The 20,589-nt window shown below is 36.7% G+C and overlaps 1 protein-coding gene across 7 annotated transcripts in view; it reads left to right on the forward strand.

Moving 5' to 3' along the window:
- LOC120515558 (receptor-type tyrosine-protein phosphatase eta-like) overlaps window positions 1-20,589 on the forward strand; it is a 156,182-nt gene that overhangs the window by 71,530 nt on the left and 64,063 nt on the right. Inside the window, exons 3-13 of one of the 7 annotated variants that reach the window (XM_039736647.1) lie at window positions 1,848-2,096; window positions 6,881-7,132; window positions 8,966-9,217; window positions 11,043-11,294; window positions 13,124-13,375; window positions 13,711-13,962; window positions 16,249-16,500; window positions 16,836-17,087; window positions 17,422-17,673; window positions 18,912-19,163; window positions 19,499-19,750. In XM_039736647.1, the coding sequence (XP_039592581.1) occupies window positions 1,848-2,096; window positions 6,881-7,132; window positions 8,966-9,217; window positions 11,043-11,294; window positions 13,124-13,375; window positions 13,711-13,962; window positions 16,249-16,500; window positions 16,836-17,087; window positions 17,422-17,673; window positions 18,912-19,163; window positions 19,499-19,750 (2,769 nt within the window). The remainder of the gene's footprint in view (window positions 1-1,847; window positions 2,097-6,880; window positions 7,133-8,965; window positions 9,218-11,042; window positions 11,295-13,123; window positions 13,376-13,710; window positions 13,963-16,248; window positions 16,501-16,835; window positions 17,088-17,421; window positions 17,674-18,911; window positions 19,164-19,498; window positions 19,751-20,589) is intronic. The other 6 variants (XM_039736670.1, XM_039736654.1, XM_039736661.1 and 3 more) reach the window with 6 other exon arrangements.

The following is a 20,589-nucleotide window of genomic DNA, read 5'->3' on the forward strand; positions in this document are numbered from 1 at the left end:
TGTTTTTCTTAGAATGCGGTGTTCTTCTTCCGCCATGCAAAGTGCTTTTTGTTATGACCAAATAACTCAATTTGTGTCTCATCAGTCCAAAGCACTTTGTTCCAAAATGAATCTGGCTTGTCTGAATGAGCATTAGCATACAACAAGCGACTCTGTTTGTGGCGCGAGTGCAGAAAGGGCTTCTTTCTCATCACCCTGCCATACAGATGTTCTTTGTGCAAATTGTGCTGAATTGTAGAACGATGTACAGATACACCATCTGCAGCGAGATGTTCTTGCAGGTCTTTGGAGGTGATCTGTGGGTTGTCTATAACCATTCTCACAATCCTGCTCACTCCTGTATTTTTCTTGGCTTGCCAGACCTGCTAGGTTTAACAGAAACTGTGCCTGTGGCTTTCTATTTCCTGATTCCATTCTTTACAGTAGAAACTGACCATTTAAACCTCTGAGATGGCTTTTTGTAGCCTTCCCCTAAACCATGAGACTGAACAATCTTTGTTTTCAGATCTTTTGAGAGTTACTTTGAGGATCCCATGCTTTCTGTCACTCTTCAGAGGAGAGTCAAAGGGAAGCACAACTTGAGACTGACCACCTTAAATACCTTTTACCACTCATGACTGGACACTCCTGTCTATGAAGTTCAAGGCTTCACGAGCTCATCCAACCAAGTAATCAGCATTGAGCAGTGACAGGCATTCAAATCAGCACAATGACAAGGGGACCCACATTTGTGCAAAGCCAGTTTTTCACATTTGATTTAATTTCATACAACTAAATACTGCGTCACTAAAATCTTTGTTTGGAAAACACCGCAGTACTCAGATGTTCGTAGGAAATGAAAGACATACCACTGTTGTCTTTTTTGTTGAAAGGAGAGTCAATTATTATGCAGGCTGAGAAGGGTTCCCATACTTTTTCATATGACTATATATGAAGAATGAACGATTTTTTTGTTGAATCATGGCACTCTAGGTGCATGTGGTATTAGAATGTTTTTGCGAATGGCTGAATTACATAACTTTTTTTGAAACTTTAATCGAAAAATCCTTTTCAAATTTTTTCCTATGATTGACAAAGGATAAAGGTTAAGTTTAATTGGTTGACATACTCTGGAGATGCTGCCTGCATATTCGTTCAACCAGTCAATATCAACCCTTTTCTTAAAATAACTTGACACAGTGAAGAAATAGCATCTGTGTGGGGCAGTATTGGTTCACTAAACAGATGTCATCTTGTGCTTATGTAGTCCAAGTTCATTCATGAGTCACAGAGTAAGGAATTCATCTGTTTGTCTGAATGACAATAAAGTTTTAACCACTATTTGGTGAGCTGATTTTGTTGTGTTATAGCTGCTGTCTTGGCAGAAAATTTAGCACTACTGTATCTTTATACTTATTTGTATGATTTTGGATGTTCTTCAAGCAATGCCATGTAACCTTATATTGTATGTGTATTTCAAATTTAAGCTGTGGATATTTAATGCCAGTTCTAACTAAACGGTGATACACAAAACAAAAAACTGCACTGCAAGAAGTAGATTAAGTACTTGTTTTAGAGTTTTAAAAAGACAACAGTAATGAGCACACATTCTGTTCACTTTTACATGTTGTTGTAATATGTACTGTACTTCTTTCAGTTTGATTGACAATTTTGATAAATTGACTAATTATAGGCACATTTCTCTCCATTAGCAATTGACAGATTTTATTTTATAATTTGCTGTCTTCCTTCCAATTGTAGTAAACTTTTGTTGTTGGAAACCACAAGAATGTTTTATTATTATATATATATTTTTTTAACTAGCAGTGTTTAACATTTTGTTCATTATTCCTTTCTTGCACATACAGAGCCTGGATCTGTTGGGAACCTTACTGTTGAGACTTCAACCACATCCGCATCACTTTCCTGGACTCCACCAGCAGAAAACAATGTCGCATACAATGTAACGGTAGTGGAAGCTAATATAACAATGCAGACCAACCACTCTTCTGCCAATGTGACTGGTTTAATTCCAGCAACTAGATACACATTCATTGTCACTTTAGTGGCACAAGATAATCAGAATGGAAGTAATGTTAACATCACAAAGTATACAAGTGAGTTTTGCCTCTTTATGCAGAATTCGACCCTCCCTTCAAAAATAACATTCAATAACGTTGATTTCACTGTATTTTTTCCTGCTTCTTTTATTGTTAAGGATATTCATAAACTTGAAGCAGTTATACTAAAGTTTGCATGATATTCATTTTGCAGCTTTAAATTATTTTTACCATTTTAAATTATTTTGAAATAGCATATGCCAAATAGTTATGAATTTCTTCTGGTCTTACTTTTTGGCATATATATCAAATGATTGTGAAATATAGTATTATTGCATAATATATTGTCTACTGTCACAAAGATGAGACCTTCTCAGATGAAGGTTTGGGGCAGCCACCCATATATTCTGATAGCCTGGCTGCAAAAGTTGTCATTTCTTACAGTAAACAGCACTGATGTGCATACCATTGAGTCCAAAACAAGACTGAGGGAAAAGGGTAAAAGGGCAGGCTTTTAAAGGGGAAGACAGGAAGTTAGGTCATAAGGATCGGGCACATGTTCATCAACCTTTGGATCAAGCCCGGACGTGACATCAGAGGGGCCGGAGCTGGTAAGGTCTACTTCCATTGGCTCGGTCCCGGAAGTGACGCCAAAAGAGCTAGGTGGAATCTCCCGGGAATGGTCTACAGGAAAGGGAGGAAAAGAGTCAGTGCACTCCGCCACATCCCGGCATGCCTCAGAACTGCCTTCACTCAAGCTCTTTAGCTGCCTCCCATGCGCACGTATGTGACACTACTTTAAAGTTAAATATACTGTGCAGTGCTCATTGTGGTAATACATACTGAAGATAGTCATGGTTTAACAGAAAATAGGAAAATCTCACTTGTAAGTTAAAGAATGTATTCCATTTTAGCAATTCAAAAAGTAATAAATTAAAGAAATTTCACATCTTAAATGAAATGTGTTGATTTGGATTTTTTAGGGAGCTTGTATTCCTAAATATTTGGCATATTGCCCCTTTCTTGCACACATGTAGGACATAGCTAGGAATTTTAACTATCCTTTATAAGATTTAAAAAAGAAGCTGCAAAGGAAAAAACTGTTGTATAAGGCATATAAGACTAATGACTGCAAAGTGAATCGTAGCGCGTATGAGAACATGAGGGCAACCATTACGAAGGATATCAGAGAGGCTAAAAGACAGTTGGAGAGGAATATAGCAGAAAAGGCGAAAGAAGACCCCAAGAGATTCTTTCAGTATTTTAGTAGTAAAAGAACAGTTAAGGAGGAGGTCAAGTTCATCAGGAATAGTAAAGGGGAATTAAAAGATACAGACAATGAAATAGCAGATGCCCTAAACTTACATTTTTCTGAGGTGTTTACAAGTGAGCAAGTGGATAACCTCCCAGAGGTAAACGCAACTACTAAGGAGGTACTGAGGGATTTGGAAATTGTAGAGGGAGAAGTGCTGCTCAGATTAAATAAGATGAAATCAAACAAATCACCAGGACCAGATAATATTTATCCTCATGTTCTTAAGGAGGCTAGTGAGTACATATATAAACCCTTGACACATATTTTTAGGAAGTCACTGTGCACTGGAGAGATTCCAAAGGACTGGAAAGAAAATGGCAAATCATCCCATTATATAAAAAGGGTGACAGGGCAGATCCAAGCAACTATAGGCCAGTAAGCTTAACATGCATCACAGGAAAATTAATGGAAGGAATTATTAAGGATAAGATTGAGCAACACATGGCAAGGACAGGAGTTATTCTGAACAGTCAGCATGGGTTCAGAAGAGGGAGGTTGTGTTTTACTAACATGTTGGAATTCTATGAGGAGGCAACAAAAGGATACGATCAAAGTGGAGCTTATGATATTATTTATCTGGACTTTCAGAAAGCATTTGATAAGGTGCCACATGAGAGGTTGGGCATCAAGTTAAAAGAAGTGGGAGTTCAGGGTGATGTTTTAGATGGGTGCAGAATTGGCTCAGACACAGGAAGCAGAGGGTGATGGTGCGAGGAACCTCATCAGAACTGGCCGATGTTAAGAGTGGTGTTCCACAGGGGTCAGTGCTAGGGCCGTGCTATTTTTAATATATATAAATGATTTAGATAGGAATATAAGTAACAAGCTGGTTTGCAGATGATACCAAGATAGGTGGATTAGCAGATAATTTGGAATCCGTTATATCATTACAGAAGGACTTGGATAGCATACAGGCTTGGGCAGATTTGTGGCAGATGAAATTTAATGTCAGTAAATGTAAAGTATTACACATAGGAAGTAAAAATATTAGGTTTGAATACACAATAGGCGGTCGGAAAATCGAGAGTACACCTTATGAGAAGGATTTAGGAGTCATAGTGGACTCTAAGCTATCAACTTTCCAACAGTGTTCAGAAGCCAATAAGAAGGATAACAGAATGTTAGGTTATATAGCACGATCTGTGGAGTACAAGTCCAAGGAGGTTATGCTCAACCTTTATAATGCACTGGTGAGGCCTCATCTTGAGTACTGTGTGCAGTTTTGGTCTCCAGGCTACAAAAAGGACATAGCAGCACTAGAAAAGGTCCAGAGAAGAGCGACTAGGCTGATTCCAGGTCTACAGGGGTTGAATTATGAGGAAAGATTAAAAGAGCTGAGCCTTTACAGTTTAAGCAAAAGAAGATTAGGAGGTGACATGATTGAAGTGTTTAAAATTCTGAAGGGAATTAGTGCAGTGGATCGAGACTTGCATTTTAAAATGAGTTCATCAAGAACACGGGACACAGTTGGAAACTTGTTAAGGGTAAATTTCGCACAAACATTAGGAAGTTTTTCTTTACACAAAGAACGATAGACACTTGGAATAAGCTACCAAGTAGTGTGGTAGACAGTAAGACGTTAGGGACTTTCAAAACTCGACTTGATGTTTTCTTGGAGGAAACAAGTGGATAGGACTGGCGAGCTTTGTTGGGCTGAATGGCCTGTTCTCGTCTAGATTGTTCTAATGTTGTAATGTTTACTGTCTGTTTCCTGTCAACTTCCAAATGGATACAATATTACATGCACAGTATTGTTGATGAAATCTGGAAGAACTTTAGGACAACCAGATTCTATATTATCATGACCAAAAATCTGAGTTTGTCAATTAGTTGTACATTTTAAGTTGCAGCAGTAGCATTGAATAATTATATGTAAGTAAATAATGCTTCCATAACATCATATGAAGTAAATTATGCTGATTCAAAAATTATTCTGCAATTTGTTGGAGATCTATTTTATGGACCAATAGTTTTGTTACAGAACTCTTAGGCCAAGGATATACTTAATTCTATGCGACATGTATGCTTGAGGAAGTTGCTGCTACTCAGGCAGTATACTGACTATATTTGCGTGCGTACTTTAAATAAATCTGGAGGATTCCACAAGATGGGAGTGTAAGAAATTAGCAAGAAAACAAAGTCCAGGTTCTCTGTGTTTTGAGTTGAGGGAAGAAAGATATTAAAAATAACAATTCTTTGCATTCTGTTGCATTTGTGAAGGTGCAAAAAAAGTTGGCAACAGCGACACAAAAGATAATATGTGAGGTCTTTAAATGTACTGCGTCATTATGATGGGGAATATGTGATGCTTGCATTGCCTATGCAAGAATTGGATGAAGAAAAGCATCATGAATACGTTTGCATGTCAGCATTTAAGTTTGATGATTTGCTACATTACATCGAACCATTCATCAAATATCAAAGCATGCACATTGATACTGTTGGAGCGATGATATAGTAACAATATAGTAGTATGGTATAGTATAATAGAAGCTGAAGTCATGTACCAAAACTTGAACAAACACGACACCCATATTTTAGTGGTTCTGCAAGGTAAGGCAAAGCTCTCAATTTACCAGTCGATCTACGTTCCTACCCTCACCTATGGTCATGAGCTGTGGGTAGTGACCGAAAGAACGAGATCGTGAATACAAGCGGCTGAAATGAGTTTCCTCTGCAGGGTGACTGGGCTTTCCCTTAAAGATAGGGTGAGGAGCTCAGTCATCCGGGAGGGGCTCACAGTAGAGCCGTTACCTCTCTGCATTGAGAAGAGTCAGATGAGGTGGCTCGGGCATCTGATCGGGATGCCTCCTGGACGCCTTCCTGGTGAGGTGTTCCGGGCACGTCCAACAGGGAAGAGGCCCTGGGGAAGACCCAGGACACACTGGAGGGACTATGTCTCCCAGCTGGCCTAGGAATGCCTTGGGGTTCTCCCGGAAGAGCTGGAAGAAGTTGCCGGGGAGAGGGAAGTGTGGGCCTCTCTGCTTCAGCTGCTGCCCCTGCGACCCGACCTCGGATAAGCGGAAGAGGATGGGTGGATGGATAGTCTGACAAAAAGATCTTTAGTGCAATGCATTGATATTGGTTTGTTTAGGGTGCTGCTTTAAATTCTTAAATATTCTGTGCATTGCCCCTTACTTTGCAAGCAACAAGCATGGCATTATCTGTAACCTCAGTATCACAACTTTAACAACATCCTTATCTGTTTCCTGTCAACCTTCACAAATCCTCTTTTTTCACAAATACTTTGGTTCTCTGTGTGACCAATATAATGGCTGTTGGTACACTATGTTTACATTCTCTGTCAATTCAGTAGTCAAGCAGAATAGTGAAAAGAAGTGTACAAGTTGAGTGATCATCTGGGTATCTTCAGCTGAAGTTCTGTTAAATATGCAAAAAATGGTGTAAAAAATGTTGTTGTAAATTGCATTTGGATGTTTTTATTGATTGAATACCACATGCATATTGAACTTTCCATGTAACAAATCTTAAAATTTTGTTTATTGCCTCTTTCTTGCACGCACAGTCCCTGACATTGTTGGGAACCTTACTTTCATGGCTTCAACCACATCTGTGTCACTTTCCTGGAATCCACCAAATGGAGGGAATGTAAAATACAGAGTAGAAGTAGTGAATATTAATAAGACATTATGGACCAACAACTCTTCCATCAATGTGACTGATCTAACTCCAGCGACTAGCTACACGTTCAGTGTCACTGCAGTGACACTAGATAATCAGACAGAAGGAAGTAATGTTACCATCACACGATATACACGTGAGTTTTGTCTGTTCATGTAGAATTCTGCTATCTCTTTAAAAATTACATTCAGTAATGCTGTTTTCACTATACTGTATTTTCTGTTTTTTATGGTTCAGGAGATTCATTTTCTTAAAGTGGTTATATGAAAATTTGCATTGAGTTTATTTTTCAGCTTTAAATAGACTTTATTCAGTTTGGAATTATTGTGATTTAGTACACTCAAAACAGTTTGAATTTCTTCTCAACATAGGTTTTTCCATATGTAAAATTATTTTGAAACTCAGTTTTTTTACTATTATTCAATAAATTGTCTTTATTAAAATGAATATTGTGCCCAGTGTTAATTATGTTGATACGTACAGTAGGTAGTTATCATTTATGAGATTATTTAAATCTGACTTTTAAATTAAAGAATGTATTTCCATTTTAGTTGCTCAGAAAATTATAAACTGAGGAAGTCTGACAAAAAGATCTTTAGTGCAATGCATTGATGTTGGTTTGTTTAGGGTGCTGCTTTAAGTTCTTAAATATTCTGTGCATTGCCCCTTACTTTGCAAGCAACAAGCATGGCATTATCTGTAACCTCAGTATCACAACTTTAACAACATCCTTATCTGTTTCCTGTCAACCTTCAAGTGGATGTAACGTCTCAGACACAGTAGTAGTGTTATTGTTTTGGGCACATGCACCGTCCTTTGTATATAAGAGCCTTTATTTATTTATTTACTTCCTACAGCGTAAAGTCACAAGTAGTGTGCAGAGCTTCCCATGTACATATACAAAGTACAGCGATGGCAAAAGTGCATTCGTGCTCCGATGTAGAACTGTGTTTTAAGGGAGGGTATTTTAAGACTTAAACTGTAAGAAAATGTTTATTTATATGGTCTTTCTGTATCACAGATTTTCACCTATCGCTGATGTGTCTGGAACGTAACTTCCGCGATAGGCCAGAAGATCACTGTATAGTGTAACACTAAGAAAATGTGCTGTCACAAAGTAGCTGAAATATTGGTGTAGAATGTATAAAACTGAGTAAAACCAAAGGATTTATATTACCTTCAGCGTGTTGTGTGTACATTTTCTGTGTTCACTTTGTTCAGTTTTCTCTGTGAGTGATTCAATTAGACTGATGGGCTAGATAAAAAATTGCGTCTAAACTGAGATATCTTAATGAGGGTTTTTTGGACTTGCTGTCTTCTCTTTGTTTCTTGCACAGAGAAAACATTTAATTAACAGTTGACAGATATGAGTTTAGAAACACCTGAAGAAGGTGAAAGAACAGAGGCTTTCCTCGATGTTATATCGATTATTGCGAAACTGACTTTTATCTTTGTATCTCCATGTTATTTCATGCTCATACATTTATTTTTTTCTAATGTTTCAAAGCTAACATGTTTAATGAGCTGTTTGTTTCATGTTGGCTTTTTTTTCCTTTCTTCTCTTGAAAAGATCTGATGGTGATGTGAATTTCACTGTTGTGTTTTTATGAACAATTATAACTTGTCTGTGTTCCAGATAGAGACAGAATCAGATACAGATTATAACTAGAGCCTCTTTTTTCACAAATACTTTGGTTCTCTGTGTGACCAATATAATGGCTGTTGGTACACTATGTTTACATTCTCTGTCAATTCAGTCAAGCAGAATAGCGAAAAGAAGTGTACAAGTTGAGTGATCATCTGGGTATCTTCAGCTGAAGTTCTGTTAAATATGCAAAAAATGGTTTAAAAAATGTTGTTGTAAATTGCATTTGGATGTTTTTTTAATGATTGAATACCACATGCATATTGAACTTTCCATGTAACAAATCTTATAATTTTGTTTATTGCCTCTTTCTTGCACGCACAGTCCCTGACATTGTTGGGAACCTTACTTTCATGGCTTCAACCACATCTGCGTCACTTTCCTGGAATCCACCAAATGGAGGGAATGTAAAATACAGAGTAGAAGTAGTGAATATTAATAAGACATTATGGACCAACAACTCTTCCATCAATGTGACTGATCTAACTCCAGCGACTAGCTACACGTTCAGTGTCACTGCAGTGACACTAGATAATCAGACAGAAGGAAGTAATGTTACCATCACACGATATACACGTGAGTTTTGTCTGTTCATGTAGAATTCTGCTATCTCTTTAAAAATTACATTCAGTAATGCTTTTTTCACTGTATTTTCTGTTTTTTATGGTTCAGGAGATTCATTTTCTTGAAGTGGTTATATGAAAAATTGCATTGAGTTTATTTTTCAGCTTTAAATAGACTTTATTCAGTTTGGAATTATTGTGATTTAGTACACTCAAAACAGTTTGAATTTCTTCTCAACATAGGTTTTTCCATATGTAAAATTATTTTGAAACTCAGTTTTTTTACTATTATTCAATAAATTGTCTTTATTAAAATAAATATTGTGCCCAGTGTTCATTATGTTGATACGTACAGTAGGTAGTTATCATTTATGAGATTATTTAAATCTGACTTTTAAATTAATGAATGTATTTCCATTTTAGTTGCTCAGAAAATTATAAACTGAGGAAGTCTGACAAAAAGATCTTTAGTGCAATGCATTGATGTTGGTTTGTTTAGGGTGCTGCTTTAAATTCTTAAATATTCTGTGCATTGCCCCTTACTTTGCAATGAACAAGCATGGCATTATCTGTAACCTTAGTATCACAACTTTAACAACATCCTTATCTGTTTCCTGTCAACCTTCAAGTGGATGTAACGTCTCAGACACAGTTGTAGTGTTAATGTTTTGGGCACATGCACCGTCCTTTGTATATAAGAGCCTTTATTTATTTATTTACTTCCTACAGCGTAAAGTCACAAGTAGTGTGCAGAGCTTCCCATGTACATATACAAAGTACAGCGATGGCAAAAGTGCATTCGTGCTCCGATGTAGAACTGTGTTTTAAGGGAGGGTATTTTAAGGCTTAAACTGTAAGAAAATGTTTATTTATATGGTCTTTCTGTATCGCAGATTTTCACCTATCGCTGATGTGTCTGGAACGTAACTTCCGCGATAGGCCGGGGGATCACTGTATAGTGTAACACTAAGAAAATGTGCTGTCACAAAGTAGCTGGAATATTGGTGTAGAATGTATAAAACTGAGTAAAACCAAAAGATTTATATTACCTTCAGCGTGTTGTGTGTACATGTTCTGTGTTCACTTTGTTCAGTTTTCTCTGTGAGTGATTCAATTAGACTGATGGGCTAGATAAAAAATTGCGTCTAAACTGAGATATCTTAATGAGGCTTTTTTGGACTTGCTGTCTTCTCTTTGTTTCTTGCACAGAGAAAACATCTAATTAACAGTTGACAAATATGAGTTTAGAAACACCTGAAGAAGGTGAAAGAACAGAGGCTTTCCTCGATGTTATATCGATTATTGTGAAACTGACTTTTATCTTTGTATCTCCATGTTATTTCATGCTCATACATTTATTTTCTTCTAATGTTTCAAAGCTACATGTTTAATAAGCTGTTTGTTTCATGTTGTCTTTATTTTCCTTTCTTCTCTTGAAAAGATCTGATGGTGATGTGAATTTCACTGTTGTGTTTTTATCAACAATTATAACTTGTCTGTGTTCCAGATAGAGACAGAATCAGATACAGATTATAACTAGAGCCTCTTTTTTCACAAATACCTTGGTTCTCTGTGTGACCAATATAATGGCTGTTGGTACACTATGTTTACATTCTCTGTCAATTCAGTCAAGCAGAATAGTGAAAAGAAGTGTACAAGTTGAGTGATCATCTGGGTATCTTCAGCTGAAGTTCTGTTAAATATGCAAAAAATTGTCTAAAAAATGTTGTTGTAAATTGCAGTTGGATGTTTTTAATGATTGAATACCACATGCATATTGAACTTTCCATGTAACAAATCTTAAAATTTTGTTTATTGCCTCTTTCTTGCACGCACAGTCCCTGACATTGTTGGGAACCTTACTTTCATGGCTTCAACCACATCTGCAAGACTTTCCTGGAATCCACCAAATGGAGGGAATGTAAAATACAGAGTAGAAGTAGTGAATATTAATAAGACATTATGGACCAACAACTCTTCCATCAATGTGACTGATCTAACTCCAGCGACTAGCTACACGTTCAGTGTCACTGCAGTGACACTAGATAATCAGACAGAAGGAAGTAATGTTACCATCACACGATATACACGTGAGTTTTGTCTGTTCATGTAGAATTCTGCTATCTCTTTAAAAATTACATTCAGTAATGCTGTTTTCACTATACTGTATTTTCTGTTTTTTATGGTTCAGGAGATTCATTTTCTTGAAGTGGTTATATGAAAATTTGAATTGAGTTTATTTTCAGCTTTAAATAGACTTTATTCAGTTTGGAATTATTGTGATTTAGTACACTCAAAACAGTTTGAATTTCTTCACAACATAGGTTATTCCATATGTAAAATTATTTTGAAACTCATTTTTTTTACTATTATTCTATAAATTGTCTTTATTAAAATAAATATTGAGCCCAGTGTTCATTATGTTGATACGTACAGTAGGTAGTTATCATTTATGAGATTATTTAAATCTGACTTTTAAATTAAAGAATGTATTTCCATTTTAGTTGCTCAGAAAATTATAAACTGAGGAAGTCTGACAAAAAGATCTTTAGTGCAATGCATTGATGTTGGTTTGTTTAGGGTGCTGCTTTAAGTTCTTAAATATTCTGTGCATTGCCCCTTACTTTGCAAGCAACAAGCATGGCATTATCTGTAACCTCAGTATCACAACTTTAACAACATCCTTATCTGTTTCCTGTCAACCTTCAAGTGGATGTAACGTCTCAGACACAGTTGTAGTGTTAATGTTTTGGGCACATGCACCGTCCTTTGTATATAAGAGCCTTTATTTATTTATTTACTTCCTACAGCGTAAAGTCACAAGTAGTGTGCAGAGCTTCCCAAGTACATATACAAAGTACAGCGATGGCAAAAGTGCATTCGTGCTCCGATGTAGAACTGTGTTTTAAGGGAGGGTATTTTAAGGCTTAAACTGTAAGAAAATGTTTATTTATATGGTCTTTCTGTATCGCAGATTTTCACCTATCGCTGATGTGTCTGGAACGTAACTTCCGCGATAGGCCGGGGGATCACTGTATAGTGTAACACTAAGAAAATGTGCTGTCACAAAGTAGCTGGAATATTGGTGTAGAATGTATAAAACTGAGTAAAACCAAAAGATTTATATTACCTTCAGCGTGTTGTGTGAACATGTTCTGTGTTCACTTTGTTCAGTTTTCTCTGTGAGTGATTCAATTAGACTGATGGGCTAGATAAAAATTTGCGTCTAAACTGAGATATCTTAATGAGGCTTTTTTGGACTTGCTGTCTTCTCTTTGTTTCTTGCACAGAGAAAACATCTAATTAACAGTTGACAAATATGAGCTTAGAAACACCTGAAGAAGGTGAAAGAACAGAGGCTTTCCTCGATGTTACATCGATTATTGCGAAACTGACTTTTATCTTTGTATCTCCATGTTATTTCATGCTCATACATTTGTTTTTTTGTAATGTTTCAAAGCTACATGTTTAATGAGCTGTTTGTTTCATGTTGTCTTTATTTTCCTTTCTTCTCTTGAAAAGATCTGATGGTGATGTGAATTTCAGTGTTGTGTTTTTATCAACAATTATATCTTGTCTGTGTTCCAGATAGAGACAGAATCAGATACAGATTATAACTAGAGCCTCTTTTTTCACAAATACTTTGGTTCTCTGTGTGACCAATATAATGGCTGTTGGTACACTATGTTTACATTCTCTGTCAATTCAGTCAAGCAGAATAGTGAAAAGAAGTGTACAAGTTGAGTGATCATCTGGGTATCTTCAGCTGAAGTTCTGTTAAATATGCAAAAAATGGTCTAAAAAATGTTGTTATAAATTGCATTTGGATGTTTTTAATGATTGAATACCACATGCATATTGAACATTCCATGTAACAAATCTTAAAATTTTGTTTATTGCCTCTTTCTTGCACGCACAGTCCCTGACATTGTTGGGAACCTTACTTTCATGGCTTCAACCACATCTGCGTCACTTTCCTGGAATCCATCAGATGGAGGGAATGTAAAATACAGAGTAGAAGTAGTGAATATTAATAAGACATTATGGACCAACAACTCTTCCATCAATGTGACTGATCTAACTCCAGCGACTAGCTACACGTTCAGTGTCACTGCAGTGACACTAGATAATCAGACAGAAGGAAGTAATGTTACCATCACACGATATACACGTGAGTTTTACCTGTTTATGTGGTATTCTTCCATCAATTTAAAAATTACATTCAATAATGTTGTTTTCACTATATTTTCCTGGTCTTTTTATAGTTGAGGATTTCTATAAACTTAATGTTATTATTATTTTAACTAAACTGATGTGATATGCCTGGTGATGTCAGTCACGCGAATTCAGTGTGGTGTAAGTAGCTACGTGAAAAAATGGCAAAATGATTGTGCTCAAGTGCAAGGATGAGAAAGACTTTAGCTCCCTATTGAATACATGCACAGTGAACCTTTCAAGTTACTAATCATGAAATTGTATTTATTGCCCCTTTTCTTGCATGCACAGTGCCTGACACTGTTGGGAACCTTACTTTCATGGCTTTAACCACATCTGCATCACTTGTCTGGAATCCATCAAATGGATGCAATGTAACATACAAAGTACAAATAGTGAATATTGGGAGGATATTATGGACCAACAGCTCCTCCATCAATGTGACTGATTTGTTCCCAGCGACTAGCTACACGTTCAGTGTCACTGCGGTAGCACTAGATAATCAGACAGAAGGAAGTAATACTACCATCATACGATACACACGTGAGTTTTACCTGTTTATGTGGTATTCTTCCATCAATTTAAAAATAACATTCAGTAATGTTGTTTTCACTATATTTTCCTGGTCTTTTTATAATTGAGAATTTCTGTAAACTTGAAGTTATTATTATTTTAAATGAGCTAATGTGATATGCCTGGTGACTTTGGTCGCGTGTATTCAGTGTGGTGCAAGTAGCTGCCTGACAAAATGAGTGCAATCAAGTGCAAGGATGGAAAAGACTTTAGCCCCCTGTTCACATTGCAGCAACTGTCAATGTTCTTGTCAAGGGAGATACAATACAATACAATACAATACAATACAATACAGTTTATTTTTGTATAGCTCAAAATCACACAGGAAGTGCCGCAATGGGCTTTAACAGGCCCTGCCTTTTGACAGCCCCCCAGCCTTGACTCTCTGAGAAGACAAGGAAAAACTCCCAATAAAAACCTTGTAGGGAAAAATTTAAGAAACCTCGGGAAAGGCAGTTCCAAAAGAGAGACCCCTTTCCAGGTAGGTTGGGCGTGCAGTGGGTGTCAAAAGTAGGGAGTCAATACAATACAATACACAGAACAGAACAATTCCTTAATACAGCATAATAATAAAAATTTTAGAAGTACGGTTTAACAGTGGATGATATGACATAATTAGGTTTGGATATTTTTAGAGTCCTGGAGACCTCATCAATCTAGCTGCCTCCCCATTTGGCCATGCCACGGCTGAAACGTTGCTCCAATGAAAATGTGGAAGTCACTAAGCCTTGCTCTGTGGAAACCTGCAATAACACAAGGGGTGCATTGAACTGACGTTCTACCTTATTATGTGCAAGTAACAGATAAATATTTTAAGAAAAGTGCGTAAAGAAACATGCTTTTACTGTCTTGATCGGGCTGTGTGTTGGTGACAGTTTCAGAACATATCACACAAAGGATGAGTATTAAATCTCTATCAGTAGAGCAGCGGTCTCTAGACACACCATATCTACTGTATTTAAGTTGATGTTGTGGTATTTTAATGTTTCAGTTACATGTAATAACTTTTCTTGTTGAAAAATAAATCAATGCTTGTGGCTCATTTTTCCTGAGATAAAGATAACACTATGCAGGCTAATTATGTGGATGTGGATTATTGTGGAATTAACTTTTAACTTTGTATCATCGTATTACTTCATGCTTATTTTTTTCCTATCATGTTTCAGCATTGCATGTTTAATGTGCTGTTTGACCTAAATTAATTTTATTTGTCATTTTTCTCCTTTTGTTTGCTTGCAGAGAGTCTAATAGTGATGTGAATTTTATCGTCATGTTTTTAGCAACAACCACAGCTCTTTCTTGTATTCCAGGTAGAGACAGAATCACATACAAAGTAGAACTGCTACATAATAGAATTTGTTTTTTACAAATATCTTGGTTATTATTGTGACTGATCTGTTGAATTTTAACTTTTTAAGGGCTGAATAAATTTTTTTTTCTAAAAAAACATAGTTTCTGACAAGCGATGGTTTCACACAGAAATCAACATAAAACGTTTGTTGCTACATGCTGTGGCTACCAGTTTGCCAAGAATGTGTGGCCAGGCTGTCTTTGCGTGGCTGGGACACGGTCGCAGTGCATTGCAATCTGGTTTCTACCTCTTATTGTTAAGTGGCAGTTCTCCCTGGTGAACATTATCAGTACAGTGATTAACTGGGGACCAATCGGCAGAAGCTGGAACCTCTCATTCGTTTACAGTCACTTGTATCATAATCTGACAAGTCATAGTCCAGTTCAGAGATAATAGGAAAATGTCGTCCACGGAGCGTTTTGCTTTACACATTTGCTTTGATCTCTCTCCAGATGTCAGTGCCATTTTTGCTGCTGTTTGTGCCTTGATACTCATTCGAGTGCAGGAAATCTCAGTCAAACCAATGAATCTAACTTTAATTCTAGCAACGAGAGTCCAACTAAAACATAACAGTTGGTTTTGTCACAGTTTACAGTCGATTACCATCGTCAACTCCTTCTTTTGACAAAAGTCGACCTCAGCCCTGAAAGAGTTAATACACTCTGTAAACATTCTCTCTCACTGCAGTCAAGCTGAATACCAAAACTGAAAGAAACGTACAGGTTGAGGGATGATTTTGGGTTTCTTCTGCTGACGTTTTTAACGTGTGCCATTAAAAGCTGTAGTCAAATGTTGTTGCAAGTTGCCGTTGGATTCTTTTTTATGATTGAATTACATATACATTTTGAACATTTCAAGTAACCAATCTTGAAAATTTGTTTATCGCCCCTTTCTTGCATGCACAGTGCCTGACACTGTTGGGAACCTTACTTTCATGGCTTCAACCACATCTGCGTCACTTTCCTGGAATCCATCAGATGGAGGCAATGTAATATACAAAGTACAAATAGTGGATATTAGCAAGATATTATGGACCAACAGCTCCTCCATCAATGTGACTGATTTGTTCCCAGCGACTGGCTACACGTTCAGTGTCGCTGCGGTAGCACTAGATAATCTGACAGAAGGAAGTAATACTACCATCACACGATACACATGTGAGTTTTACCTGTTTATGTGGTATTCTTCCATCTGTTTAAAAATAACATTCAATAATGTTGTTTTCACTATATTTTCCTGGTCTTTTTATAGTTGAGGATTTCTATAAACTTGAAGTTATTATTATTTTAACTGAACTGATGTGATAAGCCTGGTGATGTCAGTCGCGTGAATTCAGTGTGGTGCAAGTAGCTACATGAAAAAATGGCAAAATAATTGTGCTCAAGTGCAAGGATGAGAAAGACTTTAGCTCCCTATTGAATACATGCACAGTGAACCTTTCAAGTTACTAATCATGAAATTGTATTTATTGCCCCTTTTCTTGCACGCACAGTGCCTGACACTGTTGGGAACCTTACTTTCATGGCTTCAACCACATCTGCGTCACTTTCCTGGAATCCATCAAATGGAGGCAATGTAATATACAAAGTACAAATAGTGGATATTAGCAAGATATTATGGACCAACAGCTCTTCCATCAATGTGACTAATTTGTTCCCAGCGACTAGCTACACGTTCAGTGTCACTGCGGTAGCACTAGATAATCAGACAGAAGGAAGTAATGTTACCATCACACGATACACACGTGAGTTTTACCTGTTTATGTGGTATTCTTCCATCAATTTAAAAATTACATTCAATAATGTTGTGTTCACTATATTTTCCTGGTCTTTTTATAGTTGAGGATTTCTATAAACTTGAAGTTATTATTATTTTAACTGAACTGATGTAATAAGCCTGGTGATGTCAGTCGTGTGAATTCAGTGTGGTGTAAGTAGCTACGTGAAAAAATGGCAAAATGATTGTGCTCAAGTGCAAGGATGAGAAAGACTTTAGCTCCATATTGAATACATGCACAGTGAACCTTTCAAGTTACTAATCATGAAATTGTATTTATTGCCCCTTTCTTGCATGCACAGTGCCTGACACTGTTGGGAACCTTACTTTCATGGCTTCAACCACATCTGCATCACTTCTCTGGAATCCATCAAATGGAGGCAATGTAACATACAAAGTACAAATAGTGAATATTGGGAGGATATTATGGACCAACAGCTCCTCCATCAATGCGACTGATTTGTTCCCAGCGACTAGCTACACGTTCAGTGTCACTGCGGTAGCACTAGATAATCAGACAGAAGGAAGTAATACTACCATCATACGATACACATGTGAGTTTTACCTGTTTATGTGGTATTCTTCAATCAATTTAAAAATAACATTCAGTAATGTTGTTTTCACTATATTTTCCTGGTCTTTTTATAATTGAGAATTTCTGTAAACTTGAAGTTATTATTATTTTAAATGAACTAATGTGATATGCCTGGTGACTTTGGTCGCGTGTATTCAGTGTGGTGCAAGTAGCTGCCTGACAAAATGATTGCAATCAAGTGCAAGGATGGGAAAGACTTTAGCCCCCTGTTCACATTGCAGCAACTGTCAATGTTCTTGTCAAGGGAGATGTGGAAGTCACTTAGCCTTGTACTGTGGAAACCTGCAATAACACAAGGGGTGCATTGAACTGACGTTCTACCTTATTATGTGCAAGTAACAGATAAATATTTTTAGAAAAGTGGGTAAAGAAACATGCTTTTACTGTCTTGATCGGGCTGTGTGTTGGTGACAGTTTCAGAACATATCACACAAAGGATGAGTATTAAATCTCTATCAGTACAGCAGCGGCCTCTAGACACACCATTTCTACTGTATTTAAGTTGATGTTGTGGTATTTTAATGTTTGAGTTACATGTAATAACTTTGCTTGTTGAAAAATAAATCAATGCTTGTGGCTCATTTTTCCTGAGATAAAGATAACACTATGCAGGCTAATTATGTGGATGTGGATTATTGTGGAATTAACTTTTAACTTTGTATCATCGTATTACTTCATGCTTATTTTTTTCCTATCATGTTTCAGCATTGCACGTTTAATGTGCTGTTTGACTTACATTAATTTTATTTGTCATTTTTCTCCTTTTGTTTGCTTGCAGAGAGCCTAATAGTGATGTGAATTTTATTGTTATGTTTTTAGCAACAACCACAGCTCCTTCTTGTATTCCAGGTAGAGACAGAATCACATACAAAGTAGAACTGCTACATAATAGAATTTGTTTTTTACAAATATCTTGGTTATTATTGTGACTGATCTGTTGAATTTTAATACACTCTGTAAACATTCTCTCTCACTGCAGTCAAGCTGAATACCAAAACTGAAAGAAACGTACAGGTTGAGGGATGATTTGGGGTTTCTTCTGCTGACATTTGTAACGTGTGCCATTAAATGCTGTAGTCAAATGTTGTTGCAAGTTGCCGTTGGATTCTTTTTTATGATTGAATTACATATACATTTTGAACATTTCAAGTAACCAATCTTGAAAATTTGTTTATCGCCCCTTTCTTGCATGCACAGTGCCTGACACTGTTGGGAACCTTACTTTCATGGCTTCAACCACATCTGCGTCACTTTCCTGGAATCCAGCAAATGGAGGCAATGTAACATACAAAGTACAAATAGTGAATATTGGGAGGATATTATGGACCAACAGCTCCTCCATCAATGTGACTGATTTGTTCCCAGCGACTAGCTACACGTTCAGTGTCGCTGCGGTAGCACTAGATAATCAGACAGAAGGAAGTAATACTACCATCATACGATACACACGTGAGTTTTACCTGTTTATGTGGTATTCTTCCATCTGTTTAAAAATAACATTCAATAATGTTGTTTTCACTATATTTTCCTGGTCTTTTTATAGTTGAGGATTTCTATAAACTTGAAGTTATTATTATTTTAACTGAACTGATGTGATAAGCCTGCTGATGTCAGTCGTGTGAATTCAGTGTGGTATAAGTAGCTACGTGAAAAAATGGCAAAATGATTGTGCTCAAGTGCAAGGATGAGAAAGACTTTAGCTCCCTATTGAATACATGCACAGTGAACCTTTCAAGTTACTAATCATGAAATTGTATTTATTGCCCCTTTTCTTGCACGCACAGTGCCTGACACTGTTGGGAACCTTACTTTCATGGCTTCAACCACATCTGCATCACTTGTCTGGGATCCATCAAATGGAGGCAATGTAACATACAAAGTACAATTAGTGAATATTGGGAGGATATTATGGACCAACAGCTCCTCCATCAATGTGACTAATTTGCTCCCAGCGACTAGCTACACGTTCAGTGTCACTGCGGTAGCACTAGATAATCAGACAGAAGGAAGTAATACTACCATCACACGATACACACGTGAGTTTTACCTGTTTATGTGGTATTCTTCTATCTCTTTACAAATAAAAATTCAATAATGTTGTTTTCACTATAATTTCCTGGTCTTTTTATTGTTGAGGATTTTTTATTAACTTGAAGTGATTACAGAAAACATTGTATATTATAATTCAGGTTTAAATTACTTTCTTCCATGTAAAATTTTTATGAAAGAACACAGTCAACTCAGTTGTGAATTACTTCACATTTAACTTTTGGCATTTGCGAAATTGACGCATAACACTATTAATTTATTACTCTATAAATTTTCTTTGTTTAAATAAATATGGTGACCAGTGTTCATAATTAGAATACATAGTCACAATTTAACAGATAATGTAAATCTCATTTGTACTTTAAATAGTGTATTTCAGTTTTGGTCATTAAGAAAGTTGTAATGTTAAAAAGTTTGACAAAAATATCTTTGGTTAAATATGTTATTTTAGGCGTGCTTCCTACTAGATATCCTGTTAAACAGCATGATTATGTTAGGAGCAGAGCATGCCATGTCTGTGGTCGGAGGAAGAACATGCTGAAAAATCCTATTGTGCCTTCTTGCCCTGCAATAGTGGCTAGGCTACAGTGGGAGAGAAGAATGAGCAGACTGTCTGTAACTAGCGGTCAGAGTTTGTGCAGAGGAAGTGACTCCTATATAGGGGCTCACCCTGTAGACCTGTAATTAAAGTAGAGAGAGGAAGTGGGCTGGTGTGCTCTGTAATTTAAAATGTTTGTTTGGGCAAAAAGAAAGAAGAAAAAGAACCCTGACTGTGGTAGTAGTAGTAGAAGGTGTTTCTAAGCTACTGTATATTGGAAGAGCATTG

Source organism: Polypterus senegalus, chromosome 1 (genome assembly GCF_016835505.1).
Source record: "Polypterus senegalus isolate Bchr_013 chromosome 1, ASM1683550v1, whole genome shotgun sequence".
Classification (NCBI taxonomy): Eukaryota; Metazoa; Chordata; class Cladistia; order Polypteriformes; family Polypteridae; genus Polypterus; species Polypterus senegalus.